The sequence below is a fragment of the Papaver somniferum genome, chromosome 4 (genome assembly GCF_003573695.1).
Source record: "Papaver somniferum cultivar HN1 chromosome 4, ASM357369v1, whole genome shotgun sequence".
NCBI lineage: Eukaryota > Viridiplantae > Streptophyta > Magnoliopsida > Ranunculales > Papaveraceae > Papaver > Papaver somniferum.
The window spans coordinates 65,365,556-65,391,701 of NC_039361.1; the positions used below are offsets into that span (position 1 = coordinate 65,365,556).

At 41.7% G+C, this 26,146-nt stretch overlaps 2 protein-coding genes across 4 annotated transcripts; both read left to right on the top strand.

The window, feature by feature from the left end:
- Positions 1–14,973: 14,973 nt before the first annotated feature.
- LOC113272634 lies at positions 14,974–15,875 on the top strand. Its single transcript, XM_026522447.1, has 2 exons — positions 14,974–15,153; positions 15,237–15,875. The coding sequence occupies exons 1-2, from the start codon at positions 14,974–14,976 to the stop codon at positions 15,873–15,875; spliced, it is 819 nt and encodes a 272-aa protein (XP_026378232.1).
- A 6,066-nt stretch (positions 15,876–21,941) lies between these two features.
- LOC113275751 lies at positions 21,942–25,231 on the top strand. Of its 3 annotated transcripts, XM_026525313.1 has the most exons (6): positions 21,942–22,273; positions 22,487–22,561; positions 23,159–23,346; positions 23,518–24,269; positions 24,416–24,825; positions 24,907–25,231. In XM_026525313.1, exons 4-6 carry the CDS (start codon positions 23,571–23,573, stop codon positions 25,013–25,015), a joined length of 1,218 nt encoding a protein of 405 aa, XP_026381098.1. In that variant the 5' UTR covers positions 21,942–22,273; positions 22,487–22,561; positions 23,159–23,346; positions 23,518–23,570; the 3' UTR covers positions 25,016–25,231. The 3 variants fall into 3 exon arrangements, with proteins under 3 accessions (XP_026381098.1, XP_026381097.1, XP_026381099.1); XM_026525312.1 differs by lacking the exon at positions 23,159–23,346; XM_026525314.1 differs by lacking the exon at positions 23,159–23,346 and having other exon boundaries at positions 24,416–24,780.
- The last annotated feature ends 915 nt before the right edge of the window (positions 25,232–26,146 follow it).

Sequence of the window (26,146 nt, forward strand, 5' to 3'; positions counted from 1 at the left end):
TGCTACAAAACCCAATCCTGCATTTCCAGGATTACCCTTGGAAGCTCCATCACATCATATGAGCACTTGTCCATTCCTAGGAAACCTGAAGAAGCATTGTTTAACATCTGACATATGTGTTTTAATACATGTGATCCCAAAGTGCAATAAGATTTGTAAGTCATAGACATTCCCCCACTTGGATCCTTTCATTCTTATACCACATGCCCTTGTGTAAGACAGTATTGTCTGTTTAAACTTCTCAAAGTTAGGTTATGCATTCTCATATATCTTCTCATTCCTTGTGTGCCATTATTCAACCATCACCTTAAATGCACTGTTGTACCATACTTCCTGAATTGCACCACTTTTTCCTTTTGCAGACTTTAGAATATCCTCAAATGATGAAGGATTAAGGAAACAGAAGATTCCTCCCAGCCAATGCCAAATTTTTGTACTAAAAATGCATTCCCATAAAATATGTTGCATTGTGTCTTGTGCATTGACACATAGATAGCATTTTTATACTGTTGAAAAACCTTTCTTCCTCACAGTTTCCTCAGTGGCACAAACACCTCTCAAGATTTTCCATAGATTAGTAGAGGTGTAAGGGTGCACACAGGGATTCCAAACTTGCTTACTCCATGGTATCACAAGAAATTTGTTTGAGTTTAACTCTCTTATATATTTCTCGGAATATGTGTTGGAAAACTTTCACTTCGGCCAAGTTCGGCTTACATTCGTAACGAAAGTCCGAATAAGATCATATGAAAATTTCCGAGCAACATCCCACATGGTTTGTATGATACAATCATTTAGTGAAGTCTTGGAATGTTTCATTATGATAATTTCAATAACTTGAAAATCACTTTGATGAAAAATAGTTTGTGAAAACAACTATATAACATCCTCTAAGAAAGTTTCAATGATTGAAATAAAGAGTTTAGAATCATGTAACCATGGTTGGATATAAACATAGTGTGTAAATCACATTATTGTGCAAGTCCAAAAACGGGAGCCTGAAGTATGCGTACCAGTACGCATACCGGCGGAAAATTCACGTCCGTGAAAATATGCTGGAGTTTGGAAAGTGTTATAGTATGCGCACCCGTACGCGTACTACAGTAACCAAACTCAAGTCCGGCTACTCAAGTATGCGTACCCGTTTGTGTACTTGAGTGGGTTACTTTCTAAAATCGGTTGTATACATGAGCTTAAACATTTATATAATAAAGAATGCAATCTTTGCAAAACGTGGGTATAATGTTCATAAATTAATTCGAGTGAATCAAATCGATTTTGTTTCGATTGTGTTATTGTATACTTCTATGAGAATATATCAATTGAACGACTCTTTAGCTAGTTTCATTTGAGTCATTTGAACTAGTTATGGTTAAGATGAATATGGTTGATATGAGAGTTATCATATGGATAACTTCGGTTGACTATTATTGAGCCAACATGGTGTACACGTTTGGGTACGGTTCATAAACCTAAATGAGGGTACATTTCATTTTTGTGTAACAATCTAAGTTCGATCTAACGGTTGAAAGATATTAGCTTGGTTGAATCAGGTTTTTCATTTAACGGTGAATAATGAATGCTTTGTTACCAAGGTAATTTGTATTGCAAACCTTGATTTGAAAACTATATAAAGGAGAACTCTAGCAACTGGGAAACCTAATCCCTACACCTCATGTGTGTTACTAGTTGCATAAACTAGAGTCGATTCTCCTTTAACATTAGGTTTTCCTAAACCTTGTAGGTTAATGACTTGAAAGAATTCATTGGGATTGTGAAGCCAGACCCAACTATTTCTCTTGTAGTTGTGTGTTCCGATCTTGCCCGATTCTATCGTTTGAGTACTATCTTCTCTAAGATTTGCTCGAGATTAATTTCTCCGATAGGCAAGATAAAACGTGATCACAAACATCTTCGTCTCATCGTTTGTGATAATATCTAGTTTCGGCATCATACTGTTGATGGTGGTTTTTAGCTTAGGGTTAAAATCGTAAAACGTTAGTCAAACTGTGACATCACACTTGATTAATAATGTCGCCACTAGCATATTTATTGAACCATTCAACATGACTACGTAAATTACCAGGGTGCCTTTTTTTATGTATATGCCATGCTCCACGGCAGAACCCTCGGTACTGAATGACATCATCTATACACATGCCAGCCACGCATGCTACCCAAACGTGCCAATGGAATACCACGCAAGCCACATTTCCGCGCCAAGGAATGCCAACCATGTCAACCGAACCACGGTGCCAATGGCATACCATGCCAGCCACATCTCCGCGCCAAGGCAGGCCAACCATTCCAGCCGCACCACAGTGCCAATGGCATGCCATGCCAGCCACATCTCTGCGCCAAGGCATGCCAACCATGCCATCCACATCTCCGCGCCAAGGCATGCCAACCATGCCAGCCGCACCACGGTGCCAATGGCATACCATGCCATCCACATCTCCGCGCCAAGGCATGCCAACCATGCCAGCTGCACCACGGTGCCAATGGCATACCATGCCATCCACATCTCCGAGCCAAGGCATGCCAACCATGCCATTCGCACCACAGTGCCAATGGCATGCCATGCCAGCCACATCTCCGCGCCAAGGCATGCCAACCATGCCAGCCGCACCACGGTGCCAATGACATACCATGCCAGACACATCTCCGTGCCAAGGCATGCCAACCATGCCAGCCGCACCACGGTGCCAATGGCATACCATGACAGCCACATCTCCGCGCCAAGCCATGCCAACCATGCCATACGCACCACTGTGCCAAAGACATGCCATGCCAGCCACATATCCGCACCAAGGCATGCCAACCATGCCAGCCGCACCAATGTGTCAAAGGAATTCCATGCCAGCCACATCTCTGCGCCAAGGCATGCCAACCATGCCAGCCGCACCACTGTGCCAAAGCCATGCCGCCCTACCACCATGCCGCTGGCTGACAAACCGAGGGTTGCAACAATCAACGGCTACCATTCCATCTGAGATACAGATCTCAACCCTACAAGTTCGCCACCTAATGCATGGTAACTTCCGTCCCAAGGCCTAACATCACGGTTTATGCCAAAACCCTAATTTTGGCCGTGCCTAAAACATGCCAAAGCCATGCGGCCCTACTACCATGCTGCTGGTTGCCAAAAGAAGGGTTGCAACAATCAACGGCTACCCTTCCATCTAATATGCAGATCTCAGCCGTCCAAGTTCGCCACCCAACGCATGGCAACTTCCGGCCCAAGGCCAAACATCACGGTTTATTCCAAAACCCTAATTTTGGGTGCGCCTAAAATATGCCAAAGCCATGCGGCCCTACCACCATGCCGCTGGTTGACAAATGAAGGGTTGCAACAATCAACGGCTACCCTTCCATCTGAGATGCATATCTCAGCCGTCCAAGTTCGCCACCTAATGCATGGCAACTTCCGGCCCAAGGCCAAACATCACGGTTTATGCCAAAACCCTAATTTTGGCCACGCCTAGAACATGCCAAAGCCATGCGACCCTACCACCATGCCGCTGGATGCCAAACGAAGGGTTGCAACAATCAACGACTACCCTTCCATCTGAGATGCAGATCTCAGCCGTCCAAGTTCGTCACCTATCGCATGGAAACTTCCGACCCAAGGCCAAACATCACGGTTTATGCCAAAACCCTAATTTTGGCCGCGCCTAAAACATGCCAAAGCCATGCGGCCCTACCACCATGCCGCTGGATGCCAAACGAAGGGTTGCAACAATCAACGACTACCTTTCCATCTGAGATGCAGATCTCAGCCGTACAAGTTCGCCACCTAACGCATGGAAACTTCCGGCCCAAGGCCAAACATCACGGTTTATGCCAAAACCCTAATTTTGGCCGCGCCTAAAACATGCCAAAGCCATGCCGACCCTACCACCATGCCGTTGGCTGCCAAACGAAGGGTTGCAACAATCAACGACTACCCTTATATCTGAGATGCAGATCTCAGTCGTACAAGTTCGCCACCTAAGGCATGGCAACTTCCGGCCCAAGGCCAAACATCACGGTTTATGCCAAAACACTAATTTTGGCCACGCCTAAAACGCAAAAATCCTAGCTCGGACGCGCGTAAACCATGCCACTGGCTGCAAACGAAGGATTGCAACAATCAACGACCACCCTTCCTCCTGAGATACGAATTTCAGCCATACAAACTTGCCCCCAGAATATTTATGGCAATCTCTTGGCCACGACGCCAAAACCCTAATTTTCCAAGAGCATGCAAGCGCTGCAACCATTTCGCTGGTTACCAAACGAAGGGTTGCAACAATCTACGGTTTCCCTTCCTCCTGAGATGCAGATCTCATGCGTACAAACCTGCCACCAAACGACTCGTGGCAATGTCTTGGCTGCGATGCTAACTCTTGGTCACGGCACCAACTTGGCTGCGATGCTAACTCTCTGGTCACGGCACCAACCTGGCTACGATGCCTATTCTTTGGTTACGGAACCAACTTGGCTACAAACGCCAAATCCTTTGGCCACACCACACGTAGCAACATGCTACACGTTTTCCACAAAAACACTCGAGAGATCAAAACATGTCATAAAATGGGGGATGCTCATCAGGGTATTGGTCTGGTGGTTTACAGCGTGCGGCGTACACTATGCCCGTTACATGAAAGTGTCATAAGAGTGAGGCGGTTAGTATATGCAAGAAGTAATGGTGAAACGTTTCCTTCATTATGGAAACATCAATTCCAGACGTTACCCGTTACTATTTTCTTCCATTTACTCAACCGTTTCCACTTCTTACGAGACCACGGTACGTTTCGTTGCGACTTGTATAAATAGGTCTCACCTATTCTCAACAAACAAAAGTTTTGTCAGGAGAATACAACACTCAGACTTCACTTATTAGCTTTCCCGTCTGTTAGTTTTTCACTTTCTGGTACAAGTCGTCAAACAACTACTCTTCCCTAATCAACTATTCTGGTCTCAACACTCTCTTCACTTCCCTCCCTATACCAACCCTTCCCTTCACTTTGTTATCGAAGAAAGTCTGGAACAACCATTTCTTGGTTTAGGCCTTTGTACAAATTTATATCTTGAATCAAAGTACTCTCTTGCAGTACATTGTTTAGGGTTTAGACTCGTTTCTCACCCACACACTCGAAATTACCGAAATCAGCAGAAACCGTTTTCATCCTCAAACAATTGGCGACCACAGTGGGAGATTAATATATCGGTCGCAATATCAATTCCTGATTTCCGATTCTATCTTTTCAACCCAGATATCGAGATAATTGAAGCAGACTAGTCGCCGCCTCGGTTATCAGACGACTCTGGAACGACTGGGGACTTTTCACAGTCACGGCGTCGCCGCCCACAAAAACTCAGATTTACATCCGGGAGATCCATTTTGTTGGGAGACTCTAAAAAGCAAGTAAGTCTCGTCAGACGAGTTGCATGTTCTATTGCCTAGAATTTTCACATAAGATGGTAGAAATCGACAACCATGTTATCCCCATGTTTTCATCCCATGCTTTCTACTGACAATACAACATTCACAACTCCATGACTCTCCTAGAGTATTTATGCCGCATGTAGTCATAACCAAAAAACAACATTATTCTAAAAAAAAAAAACAATTCATCCCAAAAGAATAATCCAAAACCTTCATAGCTAACAATTATCTATCAACCCAAAAATCCAGAAAACCAAACCATAAACTAGGCGTTTTGTTTGCCTTTCAAAAAAAAAAACCTAAGCAAAAGAAGTTCAGAAGACAAAAGTACATTCAAGGAAAACCATCTAGTAATGGCTTGCTCTTCTTGGAGAAAGCCTCCTTCGTTCTTTCGAGAGCCGCCCGTTTTAGCTTCAGCTCCGTGGACAACCTTTCGATCTCCGCCTCCTGCTGTGTGACCTCATCCGCGGAAGGGCCTTCAGCCGCTGTGGTCTGCAACTTTTCGATCTCAGAGAAACCTTCAACAAACCAGGGAACGTTGAACTCGTGGTCTACCCACACATCGCGATGGAACTTCCAGCTTGAGACCATGTCTTCAGAAACAGTATGGCTAGTCACTTTGCACATGTCGTCAATAGAAGATAAAGCTTCCTCCACACGCTTGACCAGCGCAAACCGACTAGTAACCTTTTTGTTTGTGGCGATGCATCCATACCTTTCCCATATCTTGGTATACAACGTCTCGTATTTGGCTGGCGCGCTGAAGCCGCCGATCAACACATGATCTGGATAAAGAACTAAGTACGAAGGAGCAAAAACGACGCCTGCAACCGAACCGATAACTGGAAAGGGATTCCTAACTACAGTGGCGCCAGCGGTCGCTGGAGCACTCTCCGCTACTTGAGCCGCAAAAACATCTTCATCTTGATCGACCTCCATTTCCGGGTCGCCAGGTGCAGCTGCCACGATTGGAGACAAAGCTGTATCTCCATGGTTTTCTGCCTCGGATCCATCTTCAGGAGCGGGTTCTCCCTGAGATATCGTGGTTTAGACTTTTTTCAAAAAAAAAAGGAGAGAGAAAGGAAGAAGAAGAATGCATGGAAGACTTACCGATTCACTTTTAGACTGACTAGAAGAAGACTCAGCACTGTTGTTGGAAGAGCTATTTTCATCATCAGTAGATTCCGAGCTTCCCTCCTTTTCGATCTCTTCTTCACCATAAGAAGGCTCGGAATTTTCACCCTCTACCGAGAGGGCCGCCGATCTCTGAGACTGAGCATTGCCACCCTCTGCTGCGAGAGCCGCCGTTTTCTGACTACGTGCAAGCTGGGAAAAGGCGTTCACGCCCTGGTTAAGATATAAGAAAAGATTTTAAATAACGAAAGAATTGTGCAATCCGACTGAGTGGGCAAGAAAAATAATACATACCCGAACGTTGGAAGAACTGAAAGTCACAAGGGCCGCTGAATCTGATTGAAAACCACCCGCGCGATCTTTCGACCTTAGCTCCTTCTTTTGGAGACTGTCCGTGTCCGTGTTAGGAGATTTCCGTTTTGGAAAGGAAGGATCCCTTAACAATGGATGTCTTGCTAAAGTTGCAGTAGAAGGCTTACCACAGGTATTCTTCACTACGTCATTCACGAATCCATGAATGGCAAGGAACTCGTCCTGCTAGAATATGTTGTATTTAGAAGTTATCTTCGGATTTCATGCCGAGAGAAAGAAGGGAAAACTTATACCCCGCGCAAGAGCACTAGCATCAAGAGTAGCTGGCGACAAGTTTTCTGGAACGGCCGACTGACGAGAGAGCGAGACCCCTTGGTCAAATCCCATATGTCGAGCCGCCCTATCAATGTTATAAGAGACTACCTGACAAGACCCTCGAAAAAAAGACGGTACATAACCAGGCGTGCAACTTCGCATGAACACAACCTCCCCAATGCTCGTATTCTTTTCAGAAAGCAAAAATGTATTCAGAACAGAGGAAAAAATGTCTACTTGAACTATGGAGCCATGCACCGGAGCCCATGGACAAAAGTTGATTGTGTAGGAGTTGTCAAGGAAGTCAACCAGTTTCGAGACAAACCTTGGGCTCCTGTTCACCCAGCGAAGTATCCTAGAACCACCCCAAGACTCGGTAAGTAAATACAGCGGTTTGAGAGCGCACTTCTCGAAATGCTCCCACAACCACGCTTGAAGGAAAGCAACATGGACGTATGAGTCCACTTTCATGTAGCTGTTTGAAGCACGCATGTCCGCAACCATATGATCCAAATGTGTGTACAGATAACCGAGAAACAATCCGCCAATGGGGAGAACAACACCTTTCGCTAATTTGATGGCAAACTTAATGAGACCCCGTCTTATTTCCTTCTTACCAGAGCCGTCGTCAAAAATGTCCCTGGATAACCAAAGAACCAAGAATGCCGCGACATGAAACGTATTATTCTTTTGATCTGGCTCCGACTCATCTGGGAACCATTGAGACACCCATCAGCTATAGAAACACCTCGTCTCGTTTTCCTTCCGAAAAAAACCTTTTGACTTCGCAACGAGAGCAGCGTGCGTTTGTTCTTCATCTTCAGACAAGGTGATATCAAGATTCCCTGTTATGGGAAGGTTCAATAAGACAGCCACACTTTCCAAAGAGACAGTCATTTCACCCCACCTGCATATGGCTGTGTGAGTGTCTGGACACCATCGAGAAACGAAAGCAACTAAGCTCATAATATATTTCCTGATTTGAAGCGCCGCAGAAGCTGTGACAACGCCAAGGATTTGCGCTTTGATCAAATTTGCTTTTACACAGTCCTGACTTATCACGAATTGCATCCACTTGTCGAAAGAGCGCAACAGATTCTGACAGATTCTGAAGTCAATGGAAGAAGCAGGACACTCTTGCCTCTGAAGGAAAAATCGTATTACACAACCTGGTCGAACCGACTGGGTGTCTCCTTCACCCTCTGAACCGGTCAGGAGGATGGGCAAGAACTTAGGATGATTTCTCCTAGCTGTGGCGGACGTTATGAAAAATTCATCATCCACGTTTGGCTTAGAGCTGCCAATATTTTTTGAAGCCGCGGCAGGGATTTTCTCAGGTGACATCCTAACGAAACCTTCTTAAGCTACTTACACTTTCAACTACAACAAAAGAAGGGATATAAAAAAATTACTATTGGAAGGAGGGTGCCCGAAGATTACTTTATCAGCAATGAAGAATTCATTTCGGTTGCAAGCCACTCTATTTTCAACCACAAGTCATAACTCACATAACCGAAGAAATGGAAACTAGCGAACCCTACGTAGCCACGAAAAGCACACTCCTTGCCAAAACTGTACCTCGCAGCGGAAAGTACGCGCCCGACCAAGAAAGCACGCTCCACCACGGAAATTATACACACGGCTACACCAAGAAAAAAGGAAACCTTAAAAGCTAGGTTTTCATGGGAAAGGAATTGGTGGCAGTCACCTGCCCGTAGAGTCCTACTATTGCATAATAATTGAGGTGTTTAACGCTATTGCGGTGTTCACGGTAAAATATTTCTACAAGTTCATAGAAGATACACCTATGGCTAGGGTTTGCACCAATAAAAAATAAAAGAGGAAAGAGATTAAAGGAGAAACCCTGGAGTACATACCTGGAATGCTTGCTCGCTTTATTACTACCACTCTGCCGCTAATACAAGGACGTGAGAACAAGAGTACAAACTAAAAGGAAGAGCAACCCCTTTTATAGGCATGACACTTTTGGAATTTGAATAAGGAAAGGATTCGCTATTTTATCCACGAAAGGGAAAAGGCAATTGGGCACGCAAGAACAAGTCTCACGGTGCCCAACAGTCCGCGTCATGCCTTGCCTCACGGTGCCCAAACAGTCCGCGCCATGCCTTGCCTCACGGTGCCCAACAGTCCGCGCCATGCCATGCTGGCACCGTTCCAAGAGTCCGCGCCATGCCGAGCGAGCGCCATACCAAGCCAACATTCTCCATCTCAACCAACAACCGCCCCTACCATTCTCACGGTCTATCCAGCAACACCACGAGCAGGATTTACGCAAGGCCGTCAAGCAAGAATCACGAATTCTCCATACCTCCCGAAAAAAGTTAGACGGATCTTCCCGACCATCTCTTCATGACTTACCGTTTCGATTTTATCCTCGTCTGTCACTATCTTATGCTTACCTCACAGCAAAGTCCCTGTTCCGAGCTAAGCAGGGGACTTAATATTGATGGTGGTTTTTAGCTTAGAGTAAAAATCGTAAAACCTTAGTCAACCAGTGACATCACACTTGAGTAATAATGTCTCCACTAGCACATTTATTGATCCATTCAACATGACTGCGTAAAATTACCGGGGTACCTTTTTTATGTATATGCCATGCTCCACGGAAGAGCCCTCGGTACTGACTGGCATCATCTCTACACATGCCATCCACGCATGCTAGCCAAACGTGCCAATGGCATACCATGCCAGCCACATCTCCGCGCCAAGGCATGCCAACCATGACAGCCACATCTCCACGCCAAGGCATGCCAACCATGCCAGCCACACCACGGTGCCAATGGCATACCATGCCAGCCACATCTCCGCGCCAAGGCATGCCAACCATGCCAGCCGCACCACGGTGCCAATGGCATACAATGTCAGTCACATCTCCGCGCCAAGGCATGCCAACCATGCCAGCCGCACCACGGTGCCAATGGCATACCATGCCAGCCACATCTCCGCGCCAAGGCATGCCAACCATGCCAGCCACACCACGGTGCCAATGGCACTACAATGTCAGTCACATCTCCGCGCCAAGGCATGCCAACCATGCCAGCCGCACCACGGTGCCAATGGAATACCATGCCAACCACATCTCCGCGCCAAGGCATGCCAACCATGCCAGCCGCACCATAGTGCCAATGGCATGCCATGCCAGCCACATCTCCGCGCCAAGGCATGCAAACCATGCCAGTCACACCACGGTGCCAATGGCATACCATGCCAGCCACATCTCCGCACCAAGGCATGCCAACCATGCCAGTCGCACCACGATGCCAATGACATACCATGCCAGCCACATCTCCGCGCCAAGGCATGTTAACAATGCCAGCCGCACCACTGTGCCTAAGGCATGCCATGCCAGCAACATCTCCGCACCAAGGCATGCCAACCATGCCAGCCGCACCAATGTGCCAAAGGCATGCCATGCCAGCCACATCTCCGCACCAAGGCATGACAACCATTCCAGCCGCACCACTGTGCCAAGGACATGCGGCCCTTCCACCATGTCGTTGGCTGCCAAACGGAGGTTTGAAACAATCAACGACTACCCTTCCACCTATGATGCAGATCTCAGTCGTACAAGTTCGCCACCTAGCGCATGGAAACTTCTGGCCCAAGGACAAGCATCACGGTTTATGCCAAAACCCTAATTTTGGCCGCGCCTAAAACATGCCAAAGCCATGCGGCCCTACCACCATGCCACTGGCTACCCTTCCATCTGAGATGCAGATCTCAGCCGTCCAAGTTCGCCACCTAACGCATGGAAACTTCCTCCCTAAGGCCAAACATCACGGTTTATGCCAAAACCCTAATTTTGGTCGCGCCTAAAACATGCCAAAGCCGTGCGGCCCTACTACCATGCCGCTGGCTGCTAAACGAAGGGTTGCAACAATCTACGGCTACCCTTCCATCTAATATGAAGATCTCAGCCATCCAAGTTTTCCACCTAACACATGGCAACTTCCGGCCCAAGGCCAAACATCACGGTTTATGCCAAAACCCTAATTTTGGCCACGCCTAAAACATGTTAAAGCTATGCGGCCCTACCACCATGCCGCTGGCTGCCAAATGAAGGGTTGCAACAATCAACGGCTACCTTTCCATCTGAGATGCAGATCTCATCCGTACAAGTTCTCTACCTAACGCATGACAACTTCCGGCCCAAGGCCAAATATCACGGTTTATGCCAAAACCCTAATTTTGGCCGCGCCTAAAACATGCCAAAGCCATGCCGACCCTACCACCATGCCGCTGGCTGCCAAACGAAGGGTTGCAACAATCAACGGCTACCCTTCCATCTTAGATGCAAATATCAGCCGTACAAGTTCGCCACCTAACGCATGGCAACTTCCGTCCCAAGGCCAAACATCACGGTTTATGCCAAAACCCTAATTTTGGCCGCGCCTAAAACGCCAAAATCCTAGCTCGGCCGCGCTAAACCATGACACTGGGAGCAATGAAAGGTTGCAACAATCAACGACCACCCTTCCTCCTGAGATACGAATCTCAGCCATACAAACTTGCCACCAAACGATTTATGGCAATCTCTTGGCCACGACGCCAAAACCCTAATTTGGCCGTGCCAAGAGCATGCAAGCGCTGCAACCATGCCGCTGGTTGCCAAACGAAGGGTTGCAACAATATACGGCTGATCTTCCTCCTGAGATGTAGATCTCATCCGTACAAACCTGCCACCAAACGACTCGTGGCAATGTCTTGGCTGCGATGCTAACTCTTGGTCACCGCACCAACTTGGTTGTGATGCTAACTCTCTGGTCACGACACCAACCTGCCTACGATGCCTATTCTTTGGTCACAGAACCAACTTGGATACAAACGCCAAATCCTTTGGCCACGCCACACGTAGCAACATGCTACACGTTTTCCACGAAAACACTCGAGACATCAAAACATGTCATAAACTGGGGGATGCTCATCAGGGTATTGGTCTGGCGGTTTACAGCGTGCGGTGTACACTACGCCCATTACAGGAAATTGTCATAAGGGTGAGGCGGTTAGTAAATGCAAGAAGTAATGGTGAAACGTTTCCTTCATTATGGAAACATCAATTCCAGACGTTACCCGTTACTATTTTCTTCCATTGACTCAACTGTTTCCACTTCTTACGAGACCAGGGTATGTTTCGTTGCGACTTGTATAAATAGGTCTCACCTATTCCCACCAAACACAAGTTTTGGTCAGGAGAATACAATACTCATAAATCACTTGTTAGCTTTCCCGTCAGTTAGCTTTCCACTTTCTGGTACAAGTCGTCAAACAACTACTCTTCCCGAATCAACTATTCTGGTCTCAACACTCTCTTCGCTTCCCTCCCTAGACCAACCCTTCTCCTTCACTTTGTGACCGAAGCAAGTCTGGAACGACCATTTCTTGGTTTAGGCCGGATTTTTACAGATTGATATATCGAATCAAAGTACTCCCTTGCAGTACATTGTTTAGGGTTTATACTCGTTTCTCACCCACACACTCGAAATTACCGAAATCAGCAGAAACCGTTTTCACCCTCAAACACATACGATTTAGATTATTGTGAGGTGATTGATAATATTGAGCTGTTCTTCGGAAATATAAGCCTGGTTTATCAATTGGTTCATGTTCACCTTGATTTATCAAAAGACGGAACAAAAACTCTTGGGTATTTCTGTGGGAGACAGATTTATTCAATCCTATAGACTTTTCTGTGTGAGACGAATTTGTTTATCAAGTCTTCGACTTTGGGTCGTAGAAACTCTTAATTGTGGGTGAGATCAGCTAAGGGAATCAAGTGCGTAGTATCCTGCTGGAATCAGAGACGTAAGGAGCGAAACTGTACCTTGAATCAGTGTGAGATTGATTAGGGTTCAACTACATTCCAGTCCGAAGTTCATTGGTAGTAGGCTAGTATCTGTAGAGGCTTAATACAGTGTGGTGTTCAATCTCCCGTGGTTTTTCTGCATTTGCGGTTTCCTCGTTAACAAAATTCTGGTGTCTGTATTATTTCTTTTCCGCATTATATTTTGTTATATAATTGAAATATCACAGGTTGTGCGTTGTATCGATCAATTAGGAAATCCAACCTTTGGTTGTTGATTGAGATTGATTAATCCTTGAACATTAGTCTTTGGTACCGTTCAAGTTTACTCCTCTTATATTCAATCGGTCTCGCAGATTTCCATTTGCTGATTGAAGATTGAATTAAGAGTTAGAGGTATTAAAACTCTTCTATATATTTTCTCCAGATTGAGTCTGACTGCCTAGTTGATTCTCTAGAAAGTATGTTAGAGTAAGTCTTCTCAGATTGCCAAACGAATTGTTGGGTATGGTTGTTAGACCCCCGCATTTTCAGTAACAATACCTCTCTGCATAAGGATTTACTTGATGCCAATCCTTTTGAGAAAGGCTTGGCATACAAAGAAGCAAATTCTTGTAGGAATGTGAGAATGTCATTTAAAGTTACTAACGATAGAAGGATTAAGTTTATTCGAAACTTTTAGTAACCAGTAGTAATAATCTCTTAAGTTGAAACCTTTGGTAGGAGCTGACTTCCAAAGAATATAAGCTTTGATGGATAAGAATATCGCTAGAGAAGTACCAACCTGTTGAAGCAAAAGGCACAGGTTAACAAATCCTTTGGCGTATAAAGATCTTTTAAAACCCGGATTCTAGTTTTGATGGACATCAACCACAATACGATTTTTAACTGATCCATCCTTGTTATCAGCAATTCTTAATAATCTTAGAAGAGAAACAACTATTGTCTTACAGCCACACCAAGCATCAAACCAAAACGGAAAACTTTTCCCTACTTCCAACTATAATATCTAATTTCTTGTGACAAACCCCTGTAAGTTTCGGAATAACAACCCAACAACTAGAGACACAAGCTAAAACCACAGATTGCGACAACATCCTAGATGAATTCAGATTGAACTTTTTCATAATTATTGAACCTAAAGACTATCCTTCTAATTAGAAAAAATACAAAGCCAAAAACTGCAGAAATACTCACCTATATTCTTGGTGTCAAAACAATGTCTTCTAGAGAAAGGTATACCTTGGATCTCCTCTCATACTTGGTCACTCTAAACAGGAATATTTCAAAATCATTGAAGAGAAAACATGTATACTTCTTGGTCTTCTACTTCCTTAACTCAAGCTGGCAGAAGTACTATGGTTAAACATGTTCTTAATTCTATTCCCATTTACCAAATAAGTACTTTCAAGATTCCTTCACAACTTCTCAACAAGCTCACTAATATCCAAAGAAAGTTATTTTGGGTGTACAATGCCAATAGAGGTTTAAATTCTATAGGTTGGAATAAATTTGCAAGCCAAAGGATATATGTGGTCTGGCTATCAGAGATCTAGAAATGCTTAATCTAGCATTGGTCACTAAACTAGCATGGATACTCTGCACTGAAAAAGATTCGCTTTGGTGCCAAATCATGGAAAGCAAGTACTTCAGAAATGGTGATATTTTACATCAAAAAATTGAAGCAAAAAATTGAAGCAAAAGATGGAATGATATAACAAAGGGTCTTGTCATTATTCAAGATAATTTCTTCATGGAAGTTTATAATGGGAAGAAGACTAAGATCTTGCTTGATAGATGGATACTAGGGATACTTCAAGTACCTACTCCAATCAATGATTTTCACATATTCTATTAAAATGTGGATGAATTACTTCTGCCAAACACCAACAACTGGAATGTTGAGCTGTTGAACCAACTATTTGATCAAGATATCTCTCTCGAAATCCAAAATATTTTCATGGATACCTCTAAGGAAGATGTGATGATTTGTATGCCAGCTAAAGATGGGAAGTTCTCAGTCAAGAGTGCCTATAAGATGCTAACCATAGATGATAGAAACATTCAAGTCAATGGAAGAATCATACAAACTTCTACCTGGAAAGCTTTATGGCACTACAGGATTGCACACAAGATTAATGTTTTTACTTGGAAAAGCATTCATGGTATTCATTATACTAGATCCAAGATTGCGCTGTACATAATGATTCCACTGAATCTCAGTGTGGAATATGTGGCAGTAATCTGGAAACCATAAAGCATATTCTGTTTGAGTGTAATTACTCAAAGAGAGTCTGGAGAGGACTCAATATTGATATTAAAGATGAAAGACATGGTCACAACAGTGTCTCAGAATGGACAGAGAGTTGGTTTTCTGGCAATCTCAGAGCTACAAATGATAAATGGTTGTTCACGTTAATGATTGGATCATGGGTTATCTGGAAAGACATATGCGATGTTGTCTTTCAAGGAGTATCTCTTAATCCCTCTAACTTTGTGCACAAGATTAATTTCTACTTGAATGCTCATCTGCATAATAATGACATGCATACCCATAGTCCTGCATCCATAATATTTTCTCGTTGGAAACCCCCCATGCAAGATTTCAATATTGATGCTTCTTTTGACCATGACACTAACCAACTTGGCACGAGTATCGTGCTTCGAAATTTTGCAGGTACCTGTCAAGGAATCAAAGGGCATTACGCAGATGGAATTCTAAGTCCTGAAGCTGGGGAATGCATCGCGATTCGTGGAGCTTTCCTCTGGGCCAAAGAATTGTATCTAAAAAAGATTCACATTGAAGCAGATGTTAAATTAGTGATTCAATCTATATTGGAGAACACCCTCTTGATCCAATAGGAGAATATAAACATTTTGAAAGAGATTAAACATTTAAGTGCTAGCTTTAATTTTTACAAGTTTTCTTTTATTAGTAGAGATGACAATCAAGTGGCTGATGTTGCAGCTAGAACTGTTAGAGAATCAACATCATCACTGCTTTGTCTTAATAATTTTTCAGCTAATATTTGTAGCCTTTTAGCTAGAGACCAGGAAAGCTCTCCTTCTTAATCAATAAAATTCCATTTTTAAAATAAATAAATAAAGGAGCCATATTCATCATTTCCAAGCCCTAGGTAATATAAAAAAATGACAAGTCTTATGAATATATACATTTCCCTATTTTTATTTTCTGAGCTAGATATATAAAAATGATTCACCATGATATGCGATTTGATTTTTAGATATCGTGTTGCAATTTACGATTATGCCTGTTTACTTTTGTTCCTGGAGTGTTCAGCTCGCGTATATTAATAATACGTAAACAACGTGTGAATACTTTACTTCGAGTCCAATTATTTTTTGTGAATATGATCAGTAAGGGCTCTAACCTTTACCATGAGAATTCAACCCCTGGACAACTAGCCCATTCCCAGTTGGTTTCCGATTACTTTATTTGGGCTAATTCTCATGAGGATGGAATTATGATCTTATCTTCTCTCTTTTTGAATCCCCGGTAGCAAGGCTTATTCTCAATATTTCTATTCATCCACGGCATGAAGACAGGTTGGTTTGGACCCTTGAAAGAAATGGCTTGTTTTCTGTGAAATCTGCATATAGAAAGATGTTTGAATAACAAAATATTGGTCAATCAGTCAGTCACAGAATGCAAGGAATATATAAAAAATTGTAGAAACTTCCTTTGCTGCCAAGAATTACTCAATTTCTCTGGAATTGTATTAATCATATTCTTCAAACTAGAGACAAGCTATTTTATGTTATTCAGAATGGAGACTATAGTTGTCCCCTATGTGCTCAAACAATGGAGACATCTTCTCATAGTATTCTGCACTGCAATACTTCCAGAGCAGTCTGGTTTGCTGTTCTTGGAATCCATATCCATCCAGATGTAAATATTGTTGAATGGTTCTGCAGTTGGTTTGATAAACTAACAACTCATCAGGTTCCTCAAGATGTAATATGCAAAATAGCAATAATTACCTGGTGCATTTGGACAACTAGATGTGACACTGTTTTCAAGGGTTGGAAGGTTGCAGCTGATGCAATTATTCATAGATGCAAGTTAGAGGTTGAGCTTCATCAGAAAGAACCTCCTAGTTTGATCCCTCAAGTCACAAAATAGTGTAGAACTAACTTGCACTGGTCTCCTCCAACTGTGGATACATTTAAAATTAATGTTGATGGTTCTTTTCATTATGATCTAAAAACTGGAGGCATTGGTCCTATAATTCGTGATTTTGCAGGTACTCACAGGGAGTCCAAATGTATCTACCTAGAAGCAACTTTAAGTCCAGAGAAAGTGGAATGCAAAGGTCCTTGGGAAGCAATGAAATGGGCGAAAGAAATGAATCTGGATAAAGTAAACTTTGAGATGGATTCGAAACTAGTTGCAGATGCAGTGAACAAGGAAAGACTCAATATAGACTGGAGAATTCGAAACATGCTTTTAGACATTAAATTATTTTTGCTAATAATAGTTCCTGGCATTGTAGTTTTGTGCCTAAGGAAAAAAAAATAAAGTAGCAGATATATTAGCAAAGCTAGCTAGAATTTCTTGCCTTAGAAGTGTTTGGTTATTATCCATTCCTGAGCAGATTCTACGTCAAGTCTTATCTCAAATGGAATTCAGTTCCCAATGGTGTAACTTAATTCACCAACGCATATCTACCACCAGTATGGATGTCTTGGTTAATAGATCATCAAGAAAATTCTTCAAACCCTCCAGGGGTTTAATACAAGGATATCCACTATCCCCATATCTATTTTTATTTTGCATGGAAGCTCTTTCTCGGTATCTGACTCATGCTGAAACCCAGCATCAAATTCAAGGAATCAAAATCTGCAAGGATGCTCCAGCAATCAATCACCTTCTGTTTGCTGATGACTGCATGATATTCTGCAAAGCCAACATGCAAGAATGCAACAACCTAATCAATATCTTTCAAGAATTTGGACAGTCTTCATGTCATCTAATAAACTTCTCCAAGTCTGGCATTTTCTTCAGCAAGAATACTGCACCTGAAATAGCTGACATTATCAGTAATACTATGAAAGTCCAAAGGATCAATCCTACTGATAAATATCTGGGATCCCCTCTATTCACCACCAAGAGTAAGATACAAGCCTTCAAACCTTGTGTTTACAAGCTAATTCAGATTTGCTGGATGGAAGACAAACCTCTCAACTGCTGGGAAGCTAACCATGATCCAATCTGTCACTTCTACCTCCAGTATATACCAAATGAATTGTTTCAAAATACCAAAAACCACTTGCAATGAGATCAATGCCATTCAAAGAGATTTCTTCTGGAATAAAGAACATGATAAATCTAAAGGTCTCTACTACATTGCTTGGGATGCAGTGAACAAACCCAAAGAGTTAGGAGGTATGGGATTCAAGAACATGGAAATCTTCAACTTGGCTATGTTCACCAGAATAGCCTGGAGACTTATTATGGAACCATATTCCCTATGGAGCAGCACCATGAAGGCTTCTCAATATCCAGCCACTGAAGTTATAAGAATGGACACCAAGCCTAAGACTACTGATTCTTGGATCTGGAAAGGAATTCTGGAAGGCATATCCTTAATTCAGCAGAACTACATATGGAAGATTGGTAATGGGAACCATATCTGTATCTGGGAAGACAGGTGGATCAAGAATACCTCTGACAGAATACCCAAACCTACCCTCTTCCCAGATAACCTTATAACAGTCAATCAACTCCTCAATACCTATGGAGAATGGGACAATAACATCTTAAACCAATGGTTCACTCCAGAAATCCAACAACTCATTCTCCAAACCCTCCATTCTCCCAATGAGCAGGATGAAATCCAATGGGCTCTCACCCCCAACAACAAGTTCTCTGTCAAATCCCTATACGACAAACTAATTCAAGACAAGTATGAATGATAGTCAGATAGCTTCTAGGAATCAAATCTGGGAGCTTGATACAAACCCAACCATCCATTTATTCATCTGGAAATGTGCTCATGGTATTCTCCCGACTAATGCCAAGAAAACTAGCATCCTGAGCTACATTGACCCCATATGCTCTTTCTGTAAAAATGGAGCTGAAGATATAACACATGTTCTATTAACTTGTCCAGCTGCCTATGAAGTTTGGAAGAAGCTTTTTGGAGATCAACACCAACTCTTCTCATCCTACAACTCTTTCATGAATGGTTCAACAACTGGTTTTAGGCAGATAACCTTTATGACAGTTGGAATGCAACTTATGCCACCATCTGCTGGTTTATCTGAAAAGCCAGATGCGACTGGGTCTTTCAAAAAACTACCCCTCTGCAGCAACTACCACAAGAAAAATTACTCATCATCTATGCAACCACTCCAGAGTTCACCATAAACCAGGGCACATCCTTAATAATCCTTATTACCAGCCTAACAACACTCATTCTCCTCCTGAGAATCATAATCAGCACAGGCACATCTCTGATAAATTTAGAATCACTATTAGCATACATATTACCTCAGCTGACCCATGTCATGTTAATAGTGATTTTCAACCCTATACTAACTTCTCCTTTGTTGCAATGTCCCTCACAGGTCAATGCATGGGCACAAGAAACTTCAAAGACTACACCACTAGAATCGGAGGAGCTGAAAGAACAAGTAGAGGAGGTAAACTTGCTAGGGTTGCACATGGGACGGTACAGTCCGGGTTTCTTATGAACCCGATACCTGTACCTGGAGTTGATCGGATCTTCATTATGAGGACCTGTACCTGTACATGTACCTGGGGTTGTACCTGTACCTATAAGACCAGTCCGGTACTGACCGGTACCGGGTTTTTTCCTTCAATATTTGTTGCAAAACATAATCAATGACACTGAAAGTAGAAACTGAGTGATACCAACATCACACAACACCCAAATTTTGTTTGAGGCATTAACATAAACATGTTGTGTGCAGAAACTCGCTTCACAGACAATTGATTGCATAGATTACAAATTAAACAAGTAAAAATAGAGAACATCAAACAATCTGCAATAAAAATCACAAGGATTTTTTATTAACACAAATTAGAGAGTACCCAACTCAACATTATAAACCCAGATCAATTCTTCCTTTCTCTGTGCTTGATTCACTTCAACACCAACTCCACCATTATCAGTCAACTCCCAGAAACATCAACCTTATTCTTGAATCAACCTAATACCCATCACGGAATCAATTCATCTCTTCAATCAACAGAACCCTTTCTTCAATTTCAGATTCTGATACAAACCCTAGTTCCCATTTCCAAAACCCTAAATCAATCTATACAACCCATGAATCAATTTATTACAAATCAAACATACAACTAACCAAAACCCTAAATAAATTTATAACTGAATTACCTAAAACTAAATGACTTACGTGTAAAAGAAGGAGAACAAAGAAATAAAAGAAGAGGAAGAAAAAGATGATGAAGAAATCTAAGAAGTTAATGAACCATTTAGTAATACAGCCGGTATCGAAAGAGATGAAGGTGGTGGACTCGGTGATGGGAATATTGACGTTTGATTGCTGGTTTACTCGGTGGTATCCGTTTCTGTGGAGAAGATGAAGGTGGTGGTACAGGAAAAAAAGAAGAGAGCAGAAAAAGAGATGAAGCGAGTGAAAGAGGTAGTTAGCCTTAACCTAAAATCAACAGCCCAGATTAAAATCTACAAATTTTATCAAGGGTGTAAATTGATCGGTTCTATCGGTACTGGGGTGGCCGGGAATCATAGCAGAACCAGTACCTGTCCCGCTATACACCGGTTTTCATATCCTATTCCCAGTCCCTGTTCCGGCTGCTCCGGTTCCGGTTCGGTACGAGTCCGGTTTTTCCGGTTCCGGACCGGTACATCGGTTCCAGGCCGGGTCTTGTGCAGCTCTACAACTTGCTCTGAAGTGGGGGAAGACTATGCGGCAAACAAACATCAACTTTGCTGCAGTAACAGAAGAAGTTCTACAAGCTATCAAAAAGAGTTACCAACTGGAAGTCCAAAATCGTTTCACAGGAAGAAGAAATCAAAGCCATGACAACAACATCAACAATGCTCCAATTGATTTCGTCTTAGGGAAGCTCACCAAAGTCACTACTCAGCAAAACCATGCTGCTATCAATCTAGGCAGACTAGCTAGGCAATCTACCTTATTTTCTGATTCTACTTGGAGAGGAACAAGTTTACATACAATCATGCTAGTTTTACAGAATTCCACGAACAATTCTCATCGGGATTACTGTAAGAATAATGATTATCTTTTTGGGAATACATCTGATGTTCGAGTTAGCTCCGATGATATCCATGTTGTAAACACAAATGGGTTGCTTGTCTAAGCACCTATACTCTTTCCTTATAAAAAAAAAGATAAATTTGTAAACACCCAAAACTAATCAATACATTTCTTGCTTCAAAAAAACAAACGCGAACAGAAAAGACCACTGCTGAGTGCTGAGATGTGCTTGATATCACCATGTGCGTCACCCCACGATGCTTAAACACGTATGTAAAGCTCTTTATCCAATCCAAAAACACTTTAAAGAGAAAGCTACTACCATTCTTGAGTAGAATAAGAACATGCACTTTTGAGTTTTGACGGCTTTTGCAGAGAAACTACTCATCTAATAATCTCTCATACTCCAAAACGCCATGGATACAGGCAATATTCCGAGAAGTACATTAACATATTCACTTGGTTGACCATTAAAGTATGACTGGAGCCCAGACCCGCACGAGTCTCTTAACTCGCCACCTACACACTGCAACAGTATCTTAAGCCTCACACCACAAACTTCCACATGTCAACAGAGCATTGACCGACAAAAAGAGGTTAAACTGGGTCCCATCATCATCGTTGGCGCTTTATAAAACGAAAGTATCTCTACACTTTCAATCTTCGACTCTTCCATTTTGTCATAAATTATCCGGCAAATTGTTATTTTCCGGCAACAGAAAAGGAAATCCTGTTTTGTTGTGTCATATCTCCGGTTCGCTGTTTTGAAATAGTGTGGTAGTTGTAAGTTGATGAATTTTAAACTTTAAACCCACCTATAAAAAATGGTGTAGAATCCCTGAAATCGAGGAGTATTTGGAGATCCAATAACAAACTCTGATTCAAAGTACAAAACATTTTCAGAAAAATGGAAATAATAGTTTCTCAGAATCCTGCAGTACATTAGAAGATCTGAAACTGAAAATCTTGGTGATGATCAAAACAAACCAAAAACCAGAAGAAATATCCAGGTCAGCAGTAGTAATATCAAAAGACAAACGCAAACGTTTTCTGTAATAGTAGTAGTTAGTAGTAGTTTCTCTGTTTTTATGATATTTAATGCTAAGAAAAAACTGCTGTATTTATTTAGAGATGATAAGTACTAATTTAATGAGTCTATCTATCTACCTCTCTATTTGATTATGCGTTTGTTCTCACTTCTTTTCTGTTTACAATTTATGCAGACCAGAACAGTGAAAAAAAAAAACAAACTCAGAAGGTGATAATTTTTTAAAGGTGCAATATTTTATGGAAAAAAGGTATAACTAATCTTTTTGTTTTTGTTTTCTGTAAGTGAGAATTTTGTTTAGATCTCTGATTTAATCTCAATTTAATAATCTTGGTTATGAGTTAGAAGGGTCTGTTTGGATAATCTTTGGAAGAGCCTGTAAATGGCTTTTATAAACAGTTGAGTTAAAGGATGGATTAGATTAATGCTAACAGCCTAACATTTAGAATGTTGGATTTGGTCCCATGATCTTTATCATTTAAGAGAAAGCATATGTATGTCCTGTTTAGTTTGTTAACTTTCATTTTCGCAAAAAAAATTGCTTTTCTTTTCTTTTCTTTTATACTCTTGAGTGTACTCATTACTGATGTTAATTTGATCTTATTGCTTCTTAAGTATTTGTAGTTGGTGGTTTCCCGATGGAATTTACGATACGCTTGCTTTGTTGGTGATTAATTGAGTGCATATTCTTTTTTATACTATTAATCTTGATTTGATTGTCGAACTAAATCGGGGATAATTGTTTTGTACTGTACATTACCTTTGTTTTCTCATTTATAATGACTTTTCGTAATCTTTTAGCAAAACAAATGGCTAAATTAAATAATCGGATGGTATTGATTTGAAGATTTGTAGTGAGCTTACTTAAAGAGAAAAGGAAGAGTGTAAGAGGGAAAGATATCATAATCTCTTGCTGTTTTTGGTATACGATTCGTAGTTTATAAAGGTGGTTTCCCTGCTTGGTCACATAATGTGCTGGTGTTGATCAAGTATCTGATGTTTTCTCATATGCTGCTGGTTTGTAATGGTATAAATGTATGTTTCTTTCACGCAACATTGTTCGATTGAGCCAATTTTTCTTGAGTATATTCTCTACCTTGTAGAGTTGTAGTTTCTATTAGAATTTGCATTTACAACATACATTTACTGGATCCCTTGAAATGTTCAGCATGTTCTAAAAGTACCTAAATTGAAATCTGTGTGCAGATTGTGGTGGTATGAACTCTCTTAAATCCTTAATGAGTTGCTAGAATAATTCAATGGAAGCTGGACAGCTGATCGAAGATAATGAGATTATTGGAAACCACAGGCATGAGGATGCCTCTGATTTTCAAGGCCAAAAGTCTGAGAGAGATGAAAGTCCATTGGAAACTAGGAGGAAACATATTGATAACCTGCCAAGGCTACGCGATTTAATGGACATGGAAGATCGAGAAGATGTCAGAGGTAACCAGTTAAGAGTTACAATGCCTCAAAATATTGTTCCAGTTGGCGATATCAGTTTGTTTGAGAAAGAAAAAAATTATGCCCAAAAGAATGCTACCCAGTGTGAAGTGCCTGAGATGATGATAGTTTATTTGAAGGAAACATCTAATCATGCTGTTAACATCCGCTTTGATGATAAAGTACCTTCTTGTGACAAGACTGCGGTGGAAAATAAAGAGGCCAACCACAGTTCAGACTTATGCTTCTCAAGCTGCACCTCAGATGTACACAGTGATTTAATAAAAGAAATCATGGAAGACTTGGCATCCAATTCAGATGCAATGGGTGAACATGATACCAAGAATTTGATGGAGGATGGCGAAGGCAAGTTAAATTTTACAGATGGACTTGGAAGTGTCTCATGCAGTGAGAAGTTTGTGACTATGGATGTGCTTCCTGTAAGAAAAAAGGAAATGGATATACTCCAGTTCGAGGCACTTGATGACGATGAAGATATGCAACAATCTGGTCAGGTACTTGTTCCATAGAATTTATACCTTTTAACTTTTGAAGCATTTCTTTTATATGTTAGCGACCAGCCATTTTATTGATAACCTAGGTGAGTGTTCATGAGCAATGACACCTAGAGTGTTATGGACTTTACTGTGTCTGATTACAGGACACATATGAAGAGGTGAATTCATCAAGCTCCAGTTTGTTTTGTGCTGTTGAAGCAATCAACTGTGGCAATGTAGAAGAGACCTCTTCAAATGTTTATTTAGAGAGCGATAGTTTCACTATCAATCCTGGTTCTTCACCTCGATTAGAAAGTGATATTAGCGGGGAACAAACACATTCGGAACTTGTTCATGCCTTAACACCTCCAGCTGGGGAAGATAGTTTGGGGGAGCTCAGATCAGCTTCAAGCAGAAGCATTTTAACTCAACATGGTCAAGGAGAATCAAGTTTTTCTGCGCTGGATAATCCAGCAGCTCTGGTTACTCGCTCAGGGCGGATAGCCTACTCCGGTAGCATTTCTCTTAGGTCCGATAGCAGCACGACAAGCACTCGCTCCTTTTCCTTCCCTATGTACGTAGATTACTCTCTTCTCTCTTGGTCTCTCAATTTGGGAAACTAAAACAAATTTCACTGTCTGCTGTCCACAAACAGATTACAAGCCGACTGGCACACCAGCCCTGTGAGAATGGCGAAAGCTGATCGGAGGCATTATCGGAAGCACCAGCGCTGGAAGCTATCTCTTCTATGCTGTAAATTCTGAAAATTACCAATTCAAATCAGTTATTGACATTACCAGCCTCGATCATATTTTTCTCATGATAGTTGAACTCTCTAATTTTATTTTATTTTTTGCTCTCAAATTTCACTTTCTTCAAATGCCTGAGTTTTTTTTTTTAGTAATTTGCTCTGATATATTACCACTTTGGATTTGGCAGTTTCCTAGAAATTTCTATGTCATGCCAAGATTTTGTGCCCATTCTTTATTCGAAACAGCTTATGCACACGCACCAGATACTTTGCAAACAAGTGTTTTGTAAGCTTGATTCTAATTGTTAAAAGCAGGATCTCAAATAGTCGTTGTGTTTTCACAAATATAGGATCGAGAAGATAATAATTCTTATTATGATAATCATATATATTCTGGTTACACAACTCATAAATATATAGAGCACAATATTACGATAAAGCAAAGATCATATATATTAGGAAACAATATATATATTCTTAAATGAGGATAATATTAACACTCCCAAGTTGGTGCGTAGATATCACACATGCCCAAATTGTCCAGAAAACTCAAGTACTTCTTGCTTGACACTCCATGTGTGAGAATATCTGCAACTTGTTCTTCAGACCGAACCGGTGGCAACTCAATAATGTTGTTGTCCAGCTTCTCTTTGATGAAGAACCTGTCAACCTCCACATGTTTAGTACGATCATGCTGAACAGGATTATGAGCAATATCATGTGCAACTTTGTTATCACAATACAGAGTAATAGGATCACTGAGAGGAACCCCCAAATCCTTGAGGAGAAACTTCAACCACAAAGTTTCACAAATGCCATATGCCATACCTCTGAATTCAGCCTCTTCACTTGATCATGTAATAATATTTTGTTTCTTACTTCTCCAAGTAACTAAGTTACCTCCCATAAAGGTAAAGTAGCCTGCAGTAGAACGCCTGCCATCTATTTCTCCTGCATAGTCAGAATCTGTATATGCCACAACCTTTCTATAATCTTCATTTTTAGAGAATAAAATTCCTTTTCCTGGAGCAGACTTCAAATACCTTAAAATACGTAAAACTGCATCCATGTGTTGTTCACCCGGATTTTGCATGAATTGACTAACAACACTGAGTGCATAAGCAAAATCTGGCCTTATGTGAGA